This window comes from Dermacentor andersoni, chromosome 1 (assembly GCF_023375885.2).
Source record: "Dermacentor andersoni chromosome 1, qqDerAnde1_hic_scaffold, whole genome shotgun sequence".
NCBI classification, from domain to species: Eukaryota; Metazoa; Arthropoda; class Arachnida; order Ixodida; family Ixodidae; genus Dermacentor; species Dermacentor andersoni.
The window spans coordinates 266,155,132-266,177,277 of NC_092814.1; the positions used below are offsets into that span (position 1 = coordinate 266,155,132).

General features: G+C 45.6%; 1 protein-coding gene across 7 annotated transcripts in view; it reads left to right on the forward strand.

The window, feature by feature from the left end:
* LOC126548191 (uncharacterized) overlaps positions 1-22,146 on the forward strand; it is a 159,225-nt gene that overhangs the window by 15,526 nt on the left and 121,553 nt on the right. For all 7 annotated transcript variants that reach the window (XM_055063106.1, XM_055063107.1, XM_055063102.1 and 4 more), the window contains exons 5-8: positions 4,584-4,751; positions 12,096-15,236; positions 15,296-15,385; positions 20,646-20,834. In XM_055063106.1, the coding sequence (XP_054919081.1) occupies positions 4,584-4,751; positions 12,096-15,236; positions 15,296-15,385; positions 20,646-20,834 (3,588 nt within the window). The remainder of the gene's footprint in view (positions 1-4,583; positions 4,752-12,095; positions 15,237-15,295; positions 15,386-20,645; positions 20,835-22,146) is intronic.

Below are 22,146 nucleotides of genomic sequence, written 5' to 3' on the forward strand. Positions count from 1 at the left end.
GTGGCAACATGATGTCGAAGGTCGTCATAGGGTTTCTGCCGAAACCAGCTTGAAAGACATGATCTGTGTTGTTTCTTGCACTGCTGTGTTGTAGGAGAAGGTTACGTACGGCAGGATCGCGTCCCACGTCTTGTGCTAGATGTCGACGTACATTGCTGGCATGTCGGTGGGGGTCTTGTTCAGGCACTTCGTAAGACCATTCGTCTGCGGGTGGTAAGCGGTTGTCCTCCTGTGGCTTGTCTGGCTGTATTGCAGAATGGCTTGGGTGAGCTCTGCTGTAAATGCTGTTCCTTTGTTGGTGATGAGGACTCCCGGGGCATCATGTCACAGCAGGATGTTCTCGACGAAGAATTTAGCCACTTTGGCTGCGCTACTTTTCGGCAGAGCTTTAGTTTCATCGAAATGGGTGAGGTAGTCTGTTGCCACGATGATCCACTTATTTCGGATGTATATGTCGGAAAGGGTCCCAACAAATCCATCCCGATCTGCTGAAATCGTCGGCAAGGAGATTCGATTGACTGTAATAATCCCGCTGACAGTCTCGGCATGTCCTGACGTAACGGGCGACATCGGCAGTCAGGCGCGGCCAGTAATACATTTCCTGCATCCTTGATAGCGTCCGGGAGAATCCAATATGCCCAGCAGTAGGATCGTCATGTAGGGCGTGCAGTACTTCTGAACGGAGTGTTGAGGGAACAACAAGAAGGTAGTTGATACGGACTGGCGAGAAAGTCTTCTTCACGAGTAGGTTGTTTTGAAGTGAAAATGAGGACAATCCTTACTTAACTGCCTTAGGGACAACGTTGGTGTTCCCTTCCAAATACTCAACGAGTTCTTTTATCTCCAGGTCGGCTCATTGCTGTTCAGCATAAGTCTTCCGCGCTTATTATTCCAAGAAAGGCGTTGTCATGCTCATCGTCTTGCGGTGGAGGGTCAATGGGGATGCATGATAGGCAGTCGGCATCAGTGTGTTTTCGTCCGGACATGTAGATTACAGTGATGTCATATTCTTGCAGTCTGAGGCTCCACTGTGCCGGCGTCCTGAAGGGACCTTTAAATTTGCTAGCCAACACAATGCATAATGGTTGCTGACTACTTTAAATGGCCTGCCATATAGGTAAGGGCGGAATTTTGCTGTAGCCCAAATGATGGTGAAGCATTCATTTTCGGTTGTAGAATAATTGCCTTCTGCTTTTGACAGCGACCGGCTAGCATAAGCTATCACCCGTTCAAGTCCATCTTTCCTCTGGACTAGGACGGCACCAAGGCCTAGGCTACTGGCGTCAGTGTGGATTTCTGTATCAGCGTCCTCGTGGAAGTGCGCGAGTACCGGTGGCGACTGCAGCGTTTCCCACTTGAACTCGATATCAGATTTAATTAGATGTGTCAGTGGCTCAATGATGCGTGAAAAGTCCTTGACGAAGCGCATGTAGTAGGCACACATTCCAAGGAATCTATGCACTGCCTTCTTGTCGATGGGTTGCGGGAACTTTGCAATGGCAGCTGTCTTTGCGGGTCGGGGTGGACTCCAGAGTTGCTGATGACGTGGCCTAGGAACACAAGCTCATTGTAAGCGAAGCAGCACTTTTCTGGCTTCAGAGTGAGCCCTGATGACTCTATCACCTCTAGTACTGTCGCAAACTGCCTAAGGTGATGGTCAAAATTTCCGGCAAGGACAACGATATCACCCAAGTAGACACGGCAGGTCTGCCACTTCAACCCTGCTAACACCATGTCAATCACACGCTGTAATGTTGCAGGTGCTGAGCACAGACCGAATGGCATGACTTTGAACTCGTAGAGCCCATCTGGAGTGATAAAGGTGGTATTTTCTCGATCCCTCTCGTCGACTTCTATATGCCAGTAGCCCGTCTTAAGATCCATCGACCAGAAGTACATGTATTTTGCGTTGCGAAGCCGATTCAATGCGTCGTCTACCCGTGGGAGGAGGGATACGTCCTTCTTCGTGATCTTGTTCAATGGGCGATAGTTGACGTAGAAACGTAGGGTTCTGTCCTTTTTCTTCACCAAGACCACTAGAGATGCCCACGGGCTTTTCGACGGCTGGTTGATGTCGTCGCTCAGCACTTCGTCGACTTGTTGCCTTATAGCTTCACATTCTCGTGTTGAAACTTTGCAAGGGTTCTGTCGGAGTGGTTGAGCGCACTCTTCGGTTATTATGCAATGCTTTGCAATTGGTGTTGAATGCTCGATGACGTCGAAAAGCAGTCCTTGTATCGTCGGAGAAGACATCTGAGCTATTTCTGCTTACTCAGGGGGAGACTTGGATTTATGTCGAAGTCTGGTTCGGAAACTGTGGCTGTCAGGGTAGATGCAGCAGAATCCGAGAGGACAAACGCATTGCTGGTTTGCATAATTTCCTTGACGTATGCAATCGTCGTGCTTGAACTCCTGGCTGAAGTTGGTCAGCATTACTTTCGCTTTTCCTCCATGCAGTCAAGCGATCCCTCTTGCAACACAGATTTCACGATTTAGCAGTAGGCGTTGATCGCCCTCGATTATGCCTTCTACGTCTGCTGGTGTTTTGGTGCCAACAGAAATGACAATGCTGGAGCGAGGCGGGATGCTCACTTGACCTTCTACCACATTCAAGGTGTGGTGACTACGAAGGTTCTCGGGTGGTATCGCTTGATCTTCAGATAGCGTTATCAACTTCGACTTCAGGTCGATGATTGTGCAGTATTGGTTCAGGAAGTCAATGCTGAGAATGACATCTTGTGAACACTGTTGGGAGGATAACGAAGGTGGCAGGGTAAGTCCGGTCCTGAACGGAGTGGTCGCGATGTAGTCAGCGATGTCACGTGGCCGTTCACCAAGTTGTGAGCATAGCACATTGACGGCGAATCCACGTAGTCCCATTTTGTGGTATGGGCACCAGCTGTAGGCATGGCTTGCTTCTCTGCAGTGGTAGCAGAAAGGGTGGTGGTCAGAAGCGCACCAGACATCTGTCTTCCTTGGGTGTTGCACTGGACGATGGGTGGGCGAGCTGGAGGTGGTGGCGGATGATGGAACTGCGTTGGTACAGCACCCTGACGCGGGCGTGGAGGGTTACTTTGACAGTGGGCGACGGCGGCGTAGGTCATCACTTCAGGCTGGGCCTTTGGTGATTCCGGCTGCCCTTCGGGAAGTCCCAGTGACTGCTGGATTTCTTCTCACGTGACGTCAGTGATCGAGGCAACCTGAGGCTGCGATCTTGGGAACATCCTCTGAAGCTCCTCTCGCACGACTGCTGTGATAGTCTTGCGTAGGTCGGCGGTGCCTAATGGTTCACTTCGGTGTAGTTGGGAGCATGCGTCGGTTGAACTGCCTGTTCCTAATTTCGAGTGTGTTCTCGATGGTTGTGGCCTCAAAAGCAAATTCAGAATCTGGCGTATCAATCCGGCGTAGAGCTCTTGCTTGACACCCCTCATCAAGAAGCGAACTTTTTTCTCTTCTGGCATGTCGGGGTTGGTGTGTCTGAACAGGCAAATCATCTCTGTGAAGATTGCGATGCTCTCGTTGGGAAGTTGCGCTCGGGCTTCTAGGAGAGCTTCGGCCTTTTCCTTGCTCACAACACTCGCAAAGGTCTACAAGAAGCCATTGCGGAACAGGGCCCATGTTGTCAGGGTCAACTCTCAGTTCTAAAACTATGTTTTGGTGGCATCTTCTAAGATGAAGTATACATGCCGCAGCTTGTCATCAGAGTTCCAGGTGTTGAATGTGGCGGTTCTTTCGTAAGTCTCCAGCCAGGATTCTGGGTCTTCATTTGATGATCCATGGAAGGTTGGTGGATCCCGAGGTTGTTGCAGCAGAAGGGGGGATGCTGGGGCAGCCATTGGGGTTGTCTTGGCCACAATCTTCTTGGTCGTCTCAAGTAGAAGTCCATGCTTCGGGGGCAGCTGTTGCAATTGGCGGCTTGCTAGATGATCCGGGACGACGTTGGTGTTGTCTTTGCAGTCCAGGCTTGGATCACTGCTTGTCGGGGGTGTCCGGTACATGAACAAACTAGCACCTCCACCAGATGTCACATGGTAGTGATGGAGAAGAAAACAGCAAAACTGAGAATGGTGAAACTAGTGTTTTATTGGGTGAACCTGTGCTCTCAAGAACAGGCTACACTCAAAGCACAGTGATAGCGGCAAACACAGTCGGTGATTGTTGAAAATGTGATCTCCCAGTCAAGCGTGTCGGCTTTTATACTCTAGTCATCGAAGGTTCCATAGTAATCGGTGGTACCCGCGTGTCTTCCAGAAAGTTCTACACAATTCGCGTCACACATGCAATCAAATTACACAAGCTTCGGTGACAACAGAACCATCAATAACATTCGAGAAACGCACTGAGTGATAACATTTCTTAGACGCTGAAAAGCACTCACCCGTAAAAGATAAACAAATCCACGTGTCTATATTGAGGCTCTAAATACATAGTGTTCTATGGACAAGAAACTATAAAAAGTTAAATACTTCATTATGTTGAGAATTTCGTTATAATATCGGTTTGTTATAATGAGGTTTAACTGTACTACTATGAAATTAACTTGCAGCTTGATCTGATACTTCGCTGGTTGCTCGCATGTTCAGGTCTTGGAGGAGCAGCTAGCCACATCCAATGAGGATCTAGTCAGGTGGCGCCACAAGTACCAGGAATGCCTGGAGAAGTTGCAATGCACAGAGTCCAAGATGACTGCTCTCACCCGAGGTACAGAGTGCCTTCAACAAGAGCTACATTGCCTTGAGGCTGAAAACCGGGTGAGTGTTTTTCAAGTGGGATGTGCTGATTGCATGAGTGCACTTGTCATATGAGAAGTAAGTTTATTGGGCATGATTTAAATTGCTTCCTTTGCAGGCTCGTAAAATTAATTTTACAAATATTTTCCCTGGTGAGCCAGGGCTACAGAAAATGGAAAGCATGTTTGTAGAGACAGTGGCTGAGGCACCAAACTGCCTGAAAGTGGTTTAGTCATTTTCTTACTACCAGCTTTTGAGAAAATTGTTACTAATTTGACATAAATATGGCGTATATCCATACATGCTGATTTGCTTTCACACTGTGTCCATTTTTTCCTTATCTGGAATAAAAAATTGTGGAGAAACCAGCGACGATGATCATCAATGTAAGTGAATAACCCGAACAAATGAGCGAGAGTGGGTGAGAGAGCAAGAGAGAGCGAACTATCGTTTTCTTGTTCGAGTCTGACCACTGACCACTTGATATACCTAGCATGAAAACTACTGAAACAGCCCAAGAAAGCTACTCGTTGCGCTGCTCGTAACAATGTACTACACATTTCTTAATTGGGGAGTATGTGTGGAGTGAAGAATCCAGATAGGCTTTAAATCATGTAATCTAAGTATCTGTGAGCGACAAGTACAGCTTTGCATAAATAAATTGTCTAAGTGGGCGGACGAAAATGGTTTTAAGCTAAACTCTCAAAAAAGTATGTGCGTCCTGTTCTCGAACAAGAGAGGTTATACTGGCGGACCCCGTAATCAATGTCAATGGAGAACGGTTATCTGTGAGCTGTGAACACAAATTCTTAGGGATCCTTCTAGACAGTAAGCTAACTTTTGTGCCACATCTGAAGTATCTTAAGGCAAAGTGCCTCAAGACTATGAATCTGCTCAAGCTGTTGTCACGCACAGCTTGGGGAAGCGACAGGAGATGCCTAATAAAGTTGTACAAAAGTCTGATATTAACACGCCTTGACTATGGGGCCATAGTCTATAATTCTGTTGGACCTAGTACAGTCGAACCTCGATATAACGAACCTCAATTTAACGAAATTCTCGAAATAACGCACTTTTTATTTTTCCCAATCTCTGCCCCATTGAAAACCACGTATTGTTTTTCGCGATTTAACGAGGTCACTTTATACTGTACTTCCGATTTAACGAAGTCCTCGCGCATCGCACACATGTACCAGGTGCCTCCTTGACAGGCAGACAAAAACTTTAGCCGGGCATGCAGCGATTTGCATGCGCCCTTTAATGCTCAAATTTTCCCGGCGCGCTTCAATACGTGGAGCAGAATTAGAGCAGAATGTGCCGCTGCGCCATCTATCGTGTACGTATGAAACCCGCAGCGGACGCGCTCATGTAGTGCTAGCCGGAGTGCTTCAGAAGTTCCAGAATGCGTCACGTTATGACGTCACCGGCGTGTTTGAATGGGAAAGCGCCAACCGAAAGTAAGTTTACGAACAGCGGTCGTTGGGCGCGTTTTCTCAGTTGATTACCGTGTTTACACGATTGTAAGTCGACCACTTTTTTTAAGAAGGGCAGCGGGTTGGGCGTGTTAGTGTTCCACCGTAACAATAAAATTCAAACAGCGCTAGACGACAGGACCAGAAAAAGGAGGAGACAGCGCCGTGTTTGTCTCCTCCTCTTTCTGGTCCTGTCGTCTAGCGCTGTTTGAATTTTAATGTTACCACTTTTTTTAAATTTGAAAGTATGAAGTTGGGTGGGTCGACTTACAATCGAAACCAAAGCATGGCCCCGCCAAAAAAGCGAGACCAACGGGAGCTACAACGTAGTTACAATTTCATGTTTGCTCTATGGCCCTACCGGTATCTTTTCGCTATCCCACGTGTTTGTTCGCTTTTAGAAAGGGTTTTTCAACATTTTTGGGAGTTTTACAGTGCATGCAACACTCATGGGGGGTGTCGATAGTTGATGGAAGCGCCGCTGTTCCAATTTGCGGCGGCACCCTCAGAACGGCGGCGCTTGCGCGGAGTATCGGTAGTTTATGGAAGAGCAGACACGGCTCGCGGGTTTCTTTCACTGTTGAAAGGCATTGGCATTGGTTTGACGCGTTCCACTTGACTGCCGGCTACGTGCTACTTCTATGCTTCCCCAGTCGTCATGAGTGCTCCAGACCCACTAATCGTTCGGCACTCCTTCACAGCAGCGTTCAAGAGGGCTGTCATCCTTTACGCTGAAGAAACAAATCACAAACGGGTGGTGCGAGAGTGGTGACTGCAGCAAAGCGAAATTTTGACGTGTGACGCGTGCCGAAGTCTGGACGCTTTCCGGAGCTGTAGGCTAAGCTTGCGGCATACGTCACTGAAATGCATGATCGGTCCCTGCCAGTGAAGTGCGACATGGTCATGAAACAAGCCCAGACCTTCGCCTTAATTTTAAGGCCCTGCTCCACCGTGAGTACAATGACGGTGACGAAAGTATGGTGTACACAACAGATGTCGTTGACTCGTGGCAGCTGCTCTGCGCTCTGTGATATTAAAAAGCGGTAGATGAAGCTGATGGAGTTCGCTTCCACCTGAGTTGTGTAGAATTGCTCTGCGGGAAGTTAAATAAAATATTCCAGCGTTCATGAATCAATGTCGTCATTGCTTTACTGAGCGCGGTATCATCTGATGGCTGCGAGCGTTAAGCGCTCTAATGGTAAGTGGTGGCCTCATGGATCCACCAAGTTAATACTGCTTCCAATTTTCCTCGAAAGAATATTCAAGTTGATAGCTCTGTTATGTGCATAATTTTTTTTCTTTGCGCCACGGGTTGCCATGTCTTGGTGAAAGGAATTTTTTTTTTTTAGTGATGACAAATCATGATGATGATGGCACTGATGGCCACATCTAGTGGCAGCTATAAGCACTAGGCGCGACGCTTGCTGCAGACCTGCTCTTCACCGTATGCGTAATGGAGAAAAATACGTTCGAACCCGCTGGCTATCGGGCATCACGCTCTTGGTTGTGTTATTAGTTCCGGGGTTTATTGGTTATCTTTGTCATTTTGCTATCTACAAGAAGCCATACGCCGGGAGTGTTCCAAGAACCTGCATCTTTATTTGGACTGCTGAAACATGCGAACCTCGACTTAACGAAACTCGCAATTTAACGAAATTTTCGGCTGCAAATTGGACTTCGTTATATCGAGGTTCGACTGTACTCTGAAAATGCTAGATCCTGTCCACCACTTAGGCATCCGCCTTGCAACGGGCGCCTTTAGAACTAGTCCTGTGCAAAGCCTTTACGTCGAATCTTATGAAGGGTCCCTATACTACCAAAGGACATATTTAAGTCTTTCGTATGCCTTGAAGGTAAAATCAGCTGTGGATCATCCATGTCATTCAATTATTCACGACTCCTCCACGGCCAGGCTGTTCCGTAACTGCCCAGGTGTCCGGCCTCCTCTGTCTCTCCGGTTGGAAGCATTCTCAGAAAAAACAGGGGTCACCAAACAGGCATTGAGAATGTCTTAATGGCCCCCACTCGGCTTCCACCGCCTTGGGAGTGGCAAACTATCCAATGTGACATCTCTTTCTTAGAATTATCGAAACAAGCACCTGAGGCTCACATACAATCACATTTTCTTGAACAAGAGAAGTATTCCTGTGACGAATTTTACACAGATGCTTCGAAGTCTCCTGCTGGTGTTGCTTAAGCAGCTCGTGGGCCTTCATTTTCAACATCTGGGGCACTAAACCCACACACCAGTATCTTTACAGCAGAAACATACGCTATATTTTCGGCTATTAAACACATAAGGCACAGAAATGTCGCTAAGGGTGTTGTCTTTACAGACTCATTAAGTGTCGTGAGAGCCCTAATTAGCTTACGAAAGCATGAGAATCCCGCTTGTTGTGCTGTTGTCTTTACAGACTCATTAAGTGTCGTGAGAGCCCTAATTAGCTTACGAAAGCATGAGAATCCCGCTTGTTGTGCTCCGCATATATGTGCAACCAAGCGATTATTCTATGCTGGGTACCTGGCCATAAAGGTATAAAAGGCAACGTAGCTGCTGACGAAAATGCTACGTCAGTGAGTTTTAGCGACACAGATAGAAATATCCCCATTCCTGCCACAGACCTAAAGCCCTTTCTGCGCCGTAAATTGAGGAATCATTGACGAGCAGAGTGGGATACACAAACATTCAATAAGTTACACATTATAAAACCAAAACTGTGGAATTGGATAAGTGAGGAAACAGCACGGTACAAGGAAGCACTTCTTTGCCGATTAAGAATATAGGACACACTTGCAGTACTCACTCCTACCTCTTGACTGGCGGGGATTCTCCTACTTGTAGTAGGTGCAGCGATAGTTTGACAGTCCCCCATGTTCTTATCCAGTGCCCTGCAATAGAAACAAAGAGGAAAAAGTATTTCCCTTCTGCATATCGGGAAAATATACCTCTTCACCCTGCATTTTTTCTTAGTGATGAACCGCTTTTTAAACTGCAAATAGTCTTAGATTTCTTAGCCGAAACCGACACTGAAAATAATTTGGCCAGGAAATTTAACACGTGATTACCAGCCCTTGTATTCGAGGGCCGTCTTGATGCTCTAGTGTAACTGTTGTTTCGTTTTCGTATGTATTTTTTTATCAAAACACAATTGCCATCGTCCACGTCCATAACTAATCAGTGTCATTATTTTAGTAGCTATATGTTTACGCCATTTACAGTGATAATTTTTAGGCCCTTATACAGCCATGTCACACCTACCATAATGAATTCACTGTCCATGCCATTCACAATAAATCCTTTAAATTACCACTTGTCATGGTGCTCTTTGGCCATAACTGGCCCTTGCACCATTAGAAACCACATATCATCATCATTAGCATGTGCAAAAGTAACCACTCTTTCTTGCGAAAATTCAGGCAGTCCAAAAAAAAAAAAATATGAATGCATGCCTTTTACTGCTGTCAATGGCTCAAATTGCCACAACCACGTCTGAAATAACTCTGAAGGCGTGCCAATACACTGTGACAGGAGATAGCAGGTGCATGTGAGCATAATTTGAGGAACGCATACTATGTCCCGTGACAGTGGCCTCTTTCTGCTCTTGGAATGCTTCATTGCAATACAGTCGCCGACCATTTATTCGGACCTCACAGGGACTGCGGTAATGTCCGAAAAAGCAGATTAAGAAAAAGAAAGAAAGAAATCCTTTATTTCCACACACTTATTCGGGCTCTGGCAGTAGGCTTGAAGAAATCGTGAATGCGCCGTTGCACGCTGTTCTGTTTACGCGCAATCAGATAAGCCTGAATCTCGGAGAGGGTCGTATGGCCTTAATTGGCGGCTGAAAGCACAGTCGCTATAGGCGGCTGAAGCACAGCACACGCTCCGCATGCGATGGCAGTGTAGCAATGGTGTGTCATCTTCCGACTCAGAGTCATCGTCTGGTGGTGCAGCAGAAACCTGACGAATGATCTCGCCGTCGTTGAGTTCTGCGCATGTCAGTACGGCAGTGTCAGCACCTGTGAAACTCAAATGAGACGGTGTCTGGAATTGCAATGCAACCGTTGCACAGGTCTCCGCAGAACATTTTCGGCGTCAATAGGGAGCACATCAGAAAGCGACAAATCCTAGGCCTCCCGGCACCCGCTTGCCGGCATGCCCCAGCGCAGTTTGCGCGAGCACTGTCGGCGCCATTAGACACTTGATGCGATGTTTCCGTATGCCGCGTTGGATCACCGTAACCTCGTAAAAGCACACAAAGCAAACACCACCACGCCGTCACGCCGACACCAATCGCACAAACGAAAAACGTGGCCTACTCGTAGCGTCGTGCATGAAGAAACAAACAAATCAGCTGCGGGATTGTCTTGACATGGCTTACTAAGATGAGACCGGAACTGCTATAGCAACTCTATTGAACCAGGCAGTAACGATGACAATGAGCGGGCATTTCCAGTAGCGCCACTTTGTGGGGCAGCAAGGAGGCTCCGTTCAAAACAAAAATGCCGTTCAGCAAGTCAAACCATGCACCGGTCAGAGTTGGTGCATGGTGCTCTCGATCGAGTTGGCTCAAGGAGTGTCCGAAAAATCAGACGAGAGGTTGCAAGGTGTCCAAACTTTCGGCAGTTGTTATACGTTATGGTCTATGGGGAGAATGGCGGTGCTGCGAAGCAGACCGAATAATTGAGCATGTCCGAATTTTTGGGGTCTGAAAAATCAGTCGGCGACTGTACATTGTGTATGCTTGATCGCATAACACCGCTATAGTGTGGTGAAGCTGACTTTTGGCCACTGGCATTATGCAACATTTTTGAGACCCTTTCCTTGCTTCGAAGCTATCAGTGAGGATGCCAAAGGTGGAGTCAGTGCCATTGCTGACAGCAGTGGATCCCTTCAATTAAAACACAGCACCGAACCGCAAGCAGCTTGGTAGCGAACGTCGAAGCAGCTAGGCCTAGCATTGCAGAATGCATGAAAGCACAAAACGACCGCACACTAAACACCATGCGGCTAAACACAAATGGCTACAATTACTGCTGTGGCTACGGCTGCCAGCGGATCGATGTGCAAGGCTGCTGTTTCGAGGGTGCCAGATGATCAAAATGGTAGCTATGGTAGTTTGCAATAATGCCTTCTTGGACCCGCGGTCACAACAAAACAAATTTCAGACATTGTTATACATTGGTCCTAGTGGGTACGTGGCACTGCCGCGAAGGTGTCCAAGTTATCAGGCCTGTCTGAAAAATCTATCATTGACCATACATGTATTTAGTTTTCAAGAAACATCAAGCAATAAATATCTCTTAGAATGAACATATTTTATGGTGTCTCTCATAGTCATTGTGTTGCTTTGGGCTTTTAACTGTTTCCTTACTGCCATAAATGTTATCATTTCTTGTGTTTTTATGGTTTTATTACAAAATGTATTAGTTGCAACATAGACTGGGATGCATAAAATTATAGCCTAATCGTTGGTTGCAAAGTTGTACTTAATTTTTTACCACAAAATTCTTTTCAGGAAAGAACAGGTATTTTAAATAGTGAAAAACAATTTTCTTCTTTTTTTCCAAAAATTATGTTGACATTTCATAACTATTCCAGTTGCATGCCATGTTCAAGCAATTAGGGTTTACTATTTATGTGATGTTGTAACATGCTTAGGCAGTGTCAAAAAATAAAAGAAACAGTACAATAAGAGTGAAAGGTAAGAAAGAACACACACACTAATAGACATGTTTCGAGAACCAGTAAGGTTGTGTATCAAAGAAAATACTTTTTCCTGGTCTCGTGTGACGTCGCCTCTGTTAATGAACAACCAACTGGTAAAAAAATAGCAAGTATTCTAGGAGCACTTGTGTCTGGTACCTCAACCTGTGTCATTGGTTTCTGCAGGTAGCCAACTCCAAAGTCGAGGAGCTGTCCCAGTCACAGAAGCAGCTTCAGGCAGAACGGGCCGTTCTGCAACAGCAGCTGGATGTACTTGAGCAAGATAAAGCCCAAGAAGCTGCTGGTTCAGAGGCCACCCTGGAAATGTCACAGAGCCACATGAAGCAGAAGATTGAGGAACTGCTGTCCCAGTGCAGTGCCCTAATGCAAGAGCGTGACATGTGCAACTCAGCTCGGGAGGCTCTGGTGCAGCAAGCAGAGAGTGCCAATGAAGAGGCAGCCAACCTTCGGCAGAAGATCTCTGTGCTGCTGGAGGAACGGTCCTCGCTTGAGAATCAACGGGATGAGAAAATGAACGAGTGCAATCTACTGCAAGAAGAGAAGCATGGTTTGGAGAGGCAGGTGTCTGACCTGTATCAAACAAAGGAGGACCTTGAGGCGAAGGAGAAGGAATTTGCCAAGATCCTGGATGACAACAGCAGCCTGGAAAAACTGCTTGCTGAAGCTATGAACGAGAACACACAACTGCAGGAGAGTGTCAACAGCCTGCAAGTTAAACTTGGCGAGACGGACGCTGAGAAACAGAGGCTCGCTGATGAGCTAGAAACAGCCCGAAACTTAGCATTCAGTGAATCTCAACGATTGGAGGACGTCATAAGAAACCTGGAGGACAAACTTGCAAATCAAATTGAGAAGCACCAAAATGTGGAGCATGAGTTGGAAGTTTCTCTTTGCCAGCAGATTGAATCGGAAAAGCTTATTGAAAACTTGAAGGCTGCTTTCTTGCCTTGTCCGCTGCAGGAATATCCAGTGGATATTGACTGCACACCAACAAAGAGTTCAGAGCTTCTTGGCACCCAAGTGGCACTGAAAAAGCAAGAAGAGGTTGCGGAACAGGAGAAAAAAAGTGCAGTCATTAATGTTCGATGTTTAGAGGAGGCTTTGAAGAAAATGCAAACGGAGAAGGCACATTTGGAGGAAGAACTTGCAAGCATAAAGAATACTGATCGGCAACTTTTTGAAGAACTTCAAACTTCCATCAGTAAGGTTTCTTTGCTGGAAAAAGAGCTTGATCACTCATTTCATGAAAAACAGAACATTGTTGATGAACTCTGCCAAGTAAAGGACCTTCAAAGCTTCCTGGAAGATGAAGCAACAGAACTTCAGCAAGAATGTGAGAAGTTGAAAGCTCAGGCAGGGCGCCTGGAGGCCGATCTTGATAATGACAGGCTGCACATTCAGAAACTCGAGCATGAGCTGGAAGCTGCAGAGTGCAGGGACCAGCAGTCACTACGAGAAGTGGAGATGTTGCGCCTGCAGCTGAAGGATATGGCCCTGCATGCTTTGAAATACCAAGAGGCCTTTCGGGACTGCACTCCTGGCAATATGGAGCCACACGTATTGCTAAAGGCATTTAATCGAATCTGCCAACTCATTCTGGAAGCAGCTGAGCGAAATTTGGTGGATATTCAAGTGGAAGGCCTGCTGCCAGGAGTGGGGGCCACACTTGTGCTGAATGATTGTAGTGATGATTGTGGGGCTGGTGGCGAAAATCCTGGAGAGGACAGTGCAGGTGCAGTTTCTGCTGAGGCCTATGAGCGCCTCAAAAGGGAAACGGAAAGAGTGCAGGAACAACTGCATGCAAACATGAGGGCTGTAGACCTTCTTCAGTTTGAGAAGCAAGCTATAGAAGAGGAACTGATGCTTGAGAAAAGCAGGAAAGACTGCTTAAACAAAGAACTTAACGCATCTGCACATCAAGTATGCTTGCTGGAAGAGAAAGTGGCCGACTTGGAATCACAATTTCAAGCCCAAGTTTCAGGTCTTAAAAATGACTTGGAACAAAAAAGAAGGGAGCTTAAAGAAAAAGATCAGTTCCTTGCAGATATTCTTGAACAGGTTATAACAATCAGGAAAGACTATGAAGACCTTGAAGGCTTTAAACAGGAGCATGCTAGAGTTCTGGATGAATTGTGTGTATGTGACTCTTCTAGGAAAATAATTTCAAAAGCTCAAGAAAATTTCAATTCGTTGCTGCAACAATACATGGAGTTAAGAGCTCACTGGGACAAGTTGGAAATAAATCTAAAAAGGGCTAATCAGATAACACCACCAGATCGGGAAGCACCGAACCCAGCTATTAGTAGTGAGCATTTGGAAACGGAGGGAGTTGGCACTGGCGAAGTGATAACAGCTCCAGTACTTGGTGAAAGAGGGTGGGAAGATGTTGAGATCAAACGATGTTGCACAGACTTTCGAAGTGGAGTGGAAGGCGTGAGAGATGTAGACAGACATTCTTCTGAAGATTGCTCATCTCTAAGAGCACACTTGCTGACCAGTACGGAAACACAGGAATGTATTTGTGAAGAAGTTTCTAAACTTAAAGCAGAACTGCAGGCAAAATCTAAGCTCCTTGCCCGAATCCATGGCGAGCTAGATGACCAGTTGGAGCAGTCTGAAAAACTAGAGGCATTGCTGATAGACAGGAACAGGTATTTACAAGAGTGCAAAAGTGATGTTGTGAAGAAAGACTGTGAATTAGCAGGTTTGACATTGGAATTGTCTCACCTTAAGGACCAACTGATCTTTTATGAGAAAGAATGTGCCAGGTTGTGTGCTGTCTTTCAGCCTGAATCTAATAATGAAGCTGGCATGCAGCACGATATGCTGCGTGAATGGTACAGTGCTCACAGAACCATGCTGAAACTTTTGTCTCAGCTCATTGTGCATGCTTCAAGGCAGCAGCACTCACAAGTCTTTTCAGATGGAAATGGAGACTCAGATGTGCTCTCTCAAGCAAGATGCATGCACGCTACACTGTCAGGAAAATTGGAGTCTGCTTCTTTTAAAGAAGAGCCTTCTTCATCACTTTATTGTATTATCACAAGAGCAGTGTGCAAAGATTTGGCTACTGAATTGGCTCTTATAAAGAGCTTTGAGCAAATGCTGGACACCATTTCTGTTGGTGAGCCCTCTAGTAAAACACGTCTAGTAAAGCCTGAAGCTGAATCTGAAGTGGAGGTGCAACAACGCGACAAAGAGATTGCCTATCTGCAGAGCTCAGTGCAGGAAAAAGAAGACAAGCTGACGAAATATAAAACCTTGATCATTAAGTTGAAGAAAGAAGTGGCAGACAAGAGCAAACAGGTAAGGCTTCATCACATTAGGAATAAAAGATAAGTTTCCTTGTGCCTTCTTTTTGCCAGGTGAACTTCATGGAAAGAGAGTTGTCTGATATGAAGCAGGAACTTGAAAAAAATGCCCAAGCATCTAAACAGTCTGTACAGAACTTTCAGGTAAGATGTCTTTAATGTGTGGAATCCTAATTTTAACTGTGATAGCTGCGCAACACTATGTGTTTAACATAGACTCGTGCTTTTGTTGAAGGCCTGTTGAGAGCTTTAGCAAAACAAAAGTTGCAGGCTTCGCAATGTTATTGAGCCAGTGCTAGCTCTTCCTGGCTTGAAATGGTGTCTTATATAATTGCAGCAGTGTGCAATGGTAGGGTGGTTGGTTCAGCATGGCTTGTGAAGGTAAACAATGCTGGAAAGCAAAGACTGACAGAATTAGTGCTGACTAACAGTTGGAGGGTTTTATTGCGAACAGTGTGATAAATAGAGCCAAAGCTTACACATAAAAGCATAAACTTGTTGGTTAAAGAGCACCTAAAACGGTTCAGACAAATTTTGTAAGGTAGCTACAAACTACCTAAGGTACAGCTATGTTAAAGTTGAGTCACTTTAGCATGTGCTAAAGAGGATGAAGGCGAAAGCCTGCATGCTCAGGAGACATTAAATTTCTTGACATTTTCATCCGAATGCATTGTTACTTCCTAATACTTGTCTTCCCCCACCCTAAGGTCGTGGGTTCGAGTGCCTTAATTAACCCTTTCGCTGTCGGACCTTTCTGGCCGTGACGCACCCCCAGTGTCGGCTTGGTTTCAGGGAACGAGCATAACAGGGAATGATCATAGCAATTTATTTTTGATTATGATTGGTATACAAATAACATAGTCAATGCAATATGCACATTTCAGTGTTCTGCAGCTGCTGTTAGTAAACATCATCATCATCAGCAGCCTGACTATAACATCCGTTCAACATCCGAATCTGACGATGCGGAACCCTCTTCCTCGCATGCGACTCTGTCCGAGTCCGAATCTGAGCTCGGCTCGTATTCTCAATCGGAATTCAGCCACCGCTCCAATGAGCAGACGAAGGTCCCGCGCGCTCAGCCATCCGAAAGTAACCGCGCGCAGGGAGGATGCGCTTTCAGTAGCCCGCACAACGGAGAGAAATGGGACGTTGCGTGATCAAGAAGACAGAGGGAGATGGAAAAAGGCTAAACAAAGTTCGAAGGGCTTTACGTTTACTGCTGCAAGTCGGAAGCGAGGGTGCGGCGAGAGAGCGAAAGCAGCAATCGAGTCACTCTTTTCGGAGAGGCAACGGCACGTGCGCCTGAACTTGACGCACCGTAGCAGACACACCAACAGAAGAAAAATAAAAACCTTCAAACCAGCAGAGATGGCAGAACAACCCTTGAACCCATAACCACACGCGCGCGACGCATGATCCAGCGAACGCGGAGCCACCGCGCCACTCAGCAAAGAGAAAGTGGGGAGTGGCAGTCGCACCGTACTCTTCAATACATGGGTTAACACAGGTCGGGCCGAATATACGAACTTGTAGAAAGAGTCAACAGATGGCGTGGCCAATCCAGGAGCACCAGCTTTGCGCTAGGGCGCGAAATTTTGAACGCACGATAGAGAACGTACCGGTACGTCAGTGACACTGTGGGGGGGGGAAGCACGATGACGTACCGGTACGTCCGTGACAGCGAAAGGGTTAACTGTGTTAACTGCCTTAACTGTGTTAACTTCACCCTAATTCACACAAAAAGTTGTGGGTTCGACTGCCACCAAAGGTTGTGGGTTTGAGCGCCATAATTACCTTTATCTTAATTAATTTTACCTTAACTCGTACAGTAATTGGTACAGGTCGTTGGTTTAAGTGTTAACTATATTGAGTTGGCATTATTTAACACCAAATGTTGCATGTTTGACTTTCACCAGAGGTCGTGGGTTCGAGAGCCTTAACACTGCCTTAATTAATTGTGCCTCTACAGTGAAGCTAGTCTAGCAGGACTCTCTAAAGACCTATCAGGCATCGTTTGGGATATTATTGGCCTTGGCGAGGTTAGAAATGGTGAGGCTTATACAGTGCTGACAAGTGGCCATGACATCTGCTATAGAGGACTTCCAGATAAGAAGCAGTACAGAGTAGGATTCCTAATCTATAAGGACATTGTGGGCAATGTTGACGAATTCTACAGCAGAAATGAGAAAATAAATGTAGTAAAAAAACTTAATAAGAGCCTACGCTCCAACTTCCAGTCATGATGATGATGAAATAGATCAGTTCTATGAAGATGTTGAATTAACGATGAGAAAAGTACTAACTCAGTATACTATAGTAATGGGCGACTTCAATGCAAATGTGTGGAAAAAGTAGGCTGGCGAACAAGCAATTGGCAACTATGGCGTCGATTCTAGGAATGCTAGAGGAGAGATGCTGGTAGAATTCGCGGAAGGGAATAAGCTGCATATAATGAACACCTTCTTCAGGAAGTGTAGCAACAGAAAGTGGACCTGCAAAAGCCATAATGGTGAAACAAGAAGTGAAATAGATTTCATACTTTCTGCCAATCCCAGCATAGTGAAGGATGTTGAAGTGTTAGGTAGAGTAAAGTGCAGTGATCATAGGTTGGTGAGGTCTAGGAGTCACCTAAATTTGAAGAGAGAAAGAGTAAAATTGATCACGAAGAAACAGGCCAACCTAGACGCAGAAAGGGTAAAAGCAGACCAATTCAGGCTGCTACTTGTAAACAAAGATGCAGCCTTAGAACAGAGAGATGATGATGATGACATAGAGGCAATGAATGAAACCGTAACTAGGCTGGCTTCAGAGGCAGCAATGAAGTGGGAGGTAAGGCACCAAGGCAACAAGTAGGCAAGCTTTCCCAAGTAACAATGGACCTAATAAAGAAACGACAAAGAATGAAAGTGTCCAACTAAAGTTATAGAGTTCAACTGTCAAAACTGATCAAGAAGGAGAAAATAAGGGGCGTTCGAAATTATAGTGTCAGAAAGGCTGAGGAAGCCGTAAAAAATGGACACAGCATGAAATCAATGCGAACGAAACTTTGCATAGGACCAGCCAAGAGGTATGCACTTAAAGATCAGCAGGGCAGTATCATCAGCAATCTCGGAAGACATAGTAAAAGCAGCGGAAGAATTCTATACTAACGTGTACAGTGCCCAGAGGAGCCACGATACCTCCATTCGAAGCAGTAATGAACAGGTTACAGCAATAACTAGCAATAAGATGTGAAACGGGGGAAAGTGGCAGAAGAAGATGGAATAACAGTCAATTTAATCAAAGATGGAGGAGACATAATGCTTGAAAAACTGGCGGCCCTTTATACGAACTGTCTATCGATTTCAAGGGTCCCAGAGAATTGAAAGAATCCCAACAGTATACTCATCCACAAAAAGGGAGATATTAAAGAATTGAAAAATTATAGGCCCATTAGCTTACTTGCAGTATTATATAAAATATTCTCCAAGATAATCTCCAATAGAATAAGGGCAGCACTGGACTTCAGTCAACCAAGGGAACAGGCTGGTTTCAGGAAGGGATACTCTACAATGGATCACATGCATGTCATCAATCAGGTAATCGAGAAATCCGCAGAGTATAATCAGCCTCTCTATGTGGCTTTCATAGATTATGAAAAGGCATTTGATTCAGTAGAGATACCAGCAGTCCTAGAGGCATTACATAATCAAGGAGTACAGGGCGCTTAAGTAAGTATCTTGGAAAATATCTACAGAGATTCCACAGCCAATCTAATTCTCCACAAGAAAAGTAGGAAGATACCTATAAGGAAAGGGGTTAGACAAGAAGACAATCTTTTCCAATGCTATTCACTGTGTTCATGGGAGAACGGCGAATATCTGAGCAACCTTCGGTTTACGGATGACATTGTCCTGTTCAATTACACTGGGGACAAGTTGCAACAAATGATTGAGGACCTTAGTAGAGAGTGTAAAAGTAGGGTTGGATTAATATGCAGAAGACAAAGATAATGATGAATAGCCGGGCAAGGGAGCAAGATTTAGGAGCACCAGTCAGCCTTAATAGTCTGTGAAGGAGTACATTTAGCTAGGTCAAATACTCACAGGGAACCCTGATCATGAGAAGGAAGTTTACAGAAGAATAAAGAGGGGTTGGAGTGCATACGGCAGACATTGTCAGCTCCTTGACTGGAAGCTTACCATTATCATTGAAAAGGAAGGTGTACGATCAGTGCATTTTTACGGTGTTGACATATGGGGCAGAAACTTGGAGACTGACTAAGAAGCTGGAGAACAAGTTAAGGATCACGCAAAGAGCGATGGAATGAAGAATGCTAGGCATAAACATCAAGAGACAGAAAGAGAGCTGTTTGGATCTGAGAGCAAACGAGTATAGCTGATATTATAATTGGCATTAAGAGAAAAAAATGGAGCTGGACAGGTCATGTAATGCGTAGGTTAGATAACCGGTGGGACATTAGGGTTATAGAATGGGTGCCAAGAGAAGCGAAGTGCAGTTGACGATGGCAGAAGACTAGGTGGGGTGATGAAATTAAGAAATTAGCAGGCGCTAGTTGGGATCAGTTGGCACATGACAGGGGGTAATTGGAGATTGCAGGGAGAGGCCTTCGTCCTGCACTGAACATAAAATAGGCTGATGATGATGATATAGCGCCAAAGTTCATGGGTTTGACTCCTAGCAAAGGTAGAGGATTCAACTGTTAGCACAGCTCGTGGATTTGAGTGCCTTAGTTACCTCAGTCTTAATTAACTGAACCCTAATCAACTTTGCCCTAATTAACACCAAATGTTGTGGGCTCAGGTGCCTTCACTCTAATGAACTGTGCCTTAATCAACATTGACCTATGTAACACCAAATGTAGGTTCGACTCCCACCAAAGGTCGTTGGTTCGAGTGTCCTAACTTTGCATTATTTAACACCTAAGGTCGAGGGTACGGCTCCCACCAAAGCTCGTGGGTTCAAGAGCCTTAATTACCTCTTATCTTATCGTGGGTTCGACTACCAGGAAAAGTCGCGGATTCGAGTGACTTAATTACCTGTACCTTAATTAACTGGCTTAATTAACTTAACAAGGTGTTGGCAGTGCACAGTCAATATGGACAAGGAACGGAAGATGGTTTGGCAAAAGCAGCTGAAGCAAGGTGTAAGTGTACTGCGGAGTTTCAAGAAGGACAGCAACATCGTTTGACCATTCATGCATTTAGTCAGTGTCCGTCTCATGATTCCATGCAGACAGAAACTTACAGAAGGGGCAGAACGGGCAAAACTAATCCTAACGCATTACTGTCGCATGAATCCCATTGATCATCCACAATTTTTCAATTGTTAAGTGTGTTGGCTGCTGTACCAGATAGCTTGTTAACAGCGGGGTTTTGTCCGTTGCGGTTAATGGATGCAGAGTCTTCAGAATGAATATGACAACCTGCAAGACCAAAATGAGGCCACAAGGTCATTGTGCAAGGAGCTGGAGGTCAAGGTGGCATCTGCCGTCAACGAGCTAGCTGAAGCTAAGTGTGCACTTGCTGATGCTTCTACAGAAAAGGACAAGCTGAAGCAAATCAACGAAGTGCTCACTGCAGAGGTGAAGGTGAGTGACATCACATACCCCTGATGGCGTTGCCTATGCAGACTGATTTTAGTGGATGAGAGCCTTTTATAAAGTTTTAATTCCTTCATGCTAACTATGATTCCCATGATTCTTGCATGGGTAATAACTGATGGTAATATTAAAGGTGTGTTGGAACTACAAGGACACTAGAAAATGCTCTTGTTTATGGAAATATTGTCTTGTCATGTTGCCTGCTGCTTTACTCGTGTACGTTTTGCTTAGTGAAAGTGCAGAAGGGTATGCCTTCTGGGCAGCTCTGTGTCCATGTTGTAAATGGTGTGTGCAATGTGCCAAACTTGTACGTTGGACTTCTCAATAGACAGAAACAACTTTGGTTGCCAGCAGCGGTGCAATAAGGACCCTTAAATGTACCATTTGTGAAGCAAATATGAAGGATAAAGACAGGAGAGGTAGACATCAACTGCTGTTGATGTCTACCTCAAGTGTTGCAAGCAGGGCACAGTTGCAGTGGTAGTGCTAGGTATTTGTCCATGTGGATTTGCTTGCAGCTGTTGAAATGTGTGCAAGGTCGTGTGCAACTGATCAAATAGTATTTTTTTTTTAATTTTTATGTCTTCAAGGCTAATGTGGCATGGTAGTGGGCATAATACATATACAGTAAAACCTTGTTAATTCAAACTCTGTTAAAATTCAAAATCCCGGATAATTGGATGGTTTTCTGCGGTCCCGTATTTTCCAATGTAAATTTGGCCAGACAATTCAAACTGGCGGCCTAGGCCAACCCAGTTAATTCGAAGATTTGGGGTGCTATGCGGCAATTCCCGATCCCCATTTCACCGCAAACCCGATGAAACGACGGTCATTTGGAGCCGCGAGGTGGCCTCGCTGGCTGCAGAAAGCAAAATCAGCCCACCCTCCCGTCAATGGAATGATACTGCAGGAGAAGGCCAACGACTTGGCTCTGCAACTTGGGCACGAAGAGTTCAAGTGTAACAATGGATGGTTCAGCTGTTTAAAAGAGCGCAATAATTTGACCTTCATAGCAGTCTGTGGCGAGAGCGGCACTGCAAACAAGAGCATCGTCAACGACTGGAAGAAACACACATTGGCTCCGTTGCTTAGCGATACGGTGCAGGCGATGTGTACAACCTTGACAAGGCAGCCGTTTTTTACAAGATGATGCCACAAAAACGTTTGCAGCAAAGGGCACCGCGCCACGGGTCAAAAGCAGGGCAAGGAAAGAATGACCATTCTGTTCAGTGCCAACATGTGCGGTAAACACAAGCTGCCGCTACTCGTAGTTTAAAGAGTGGAAAGCCTCGCTGCTTTA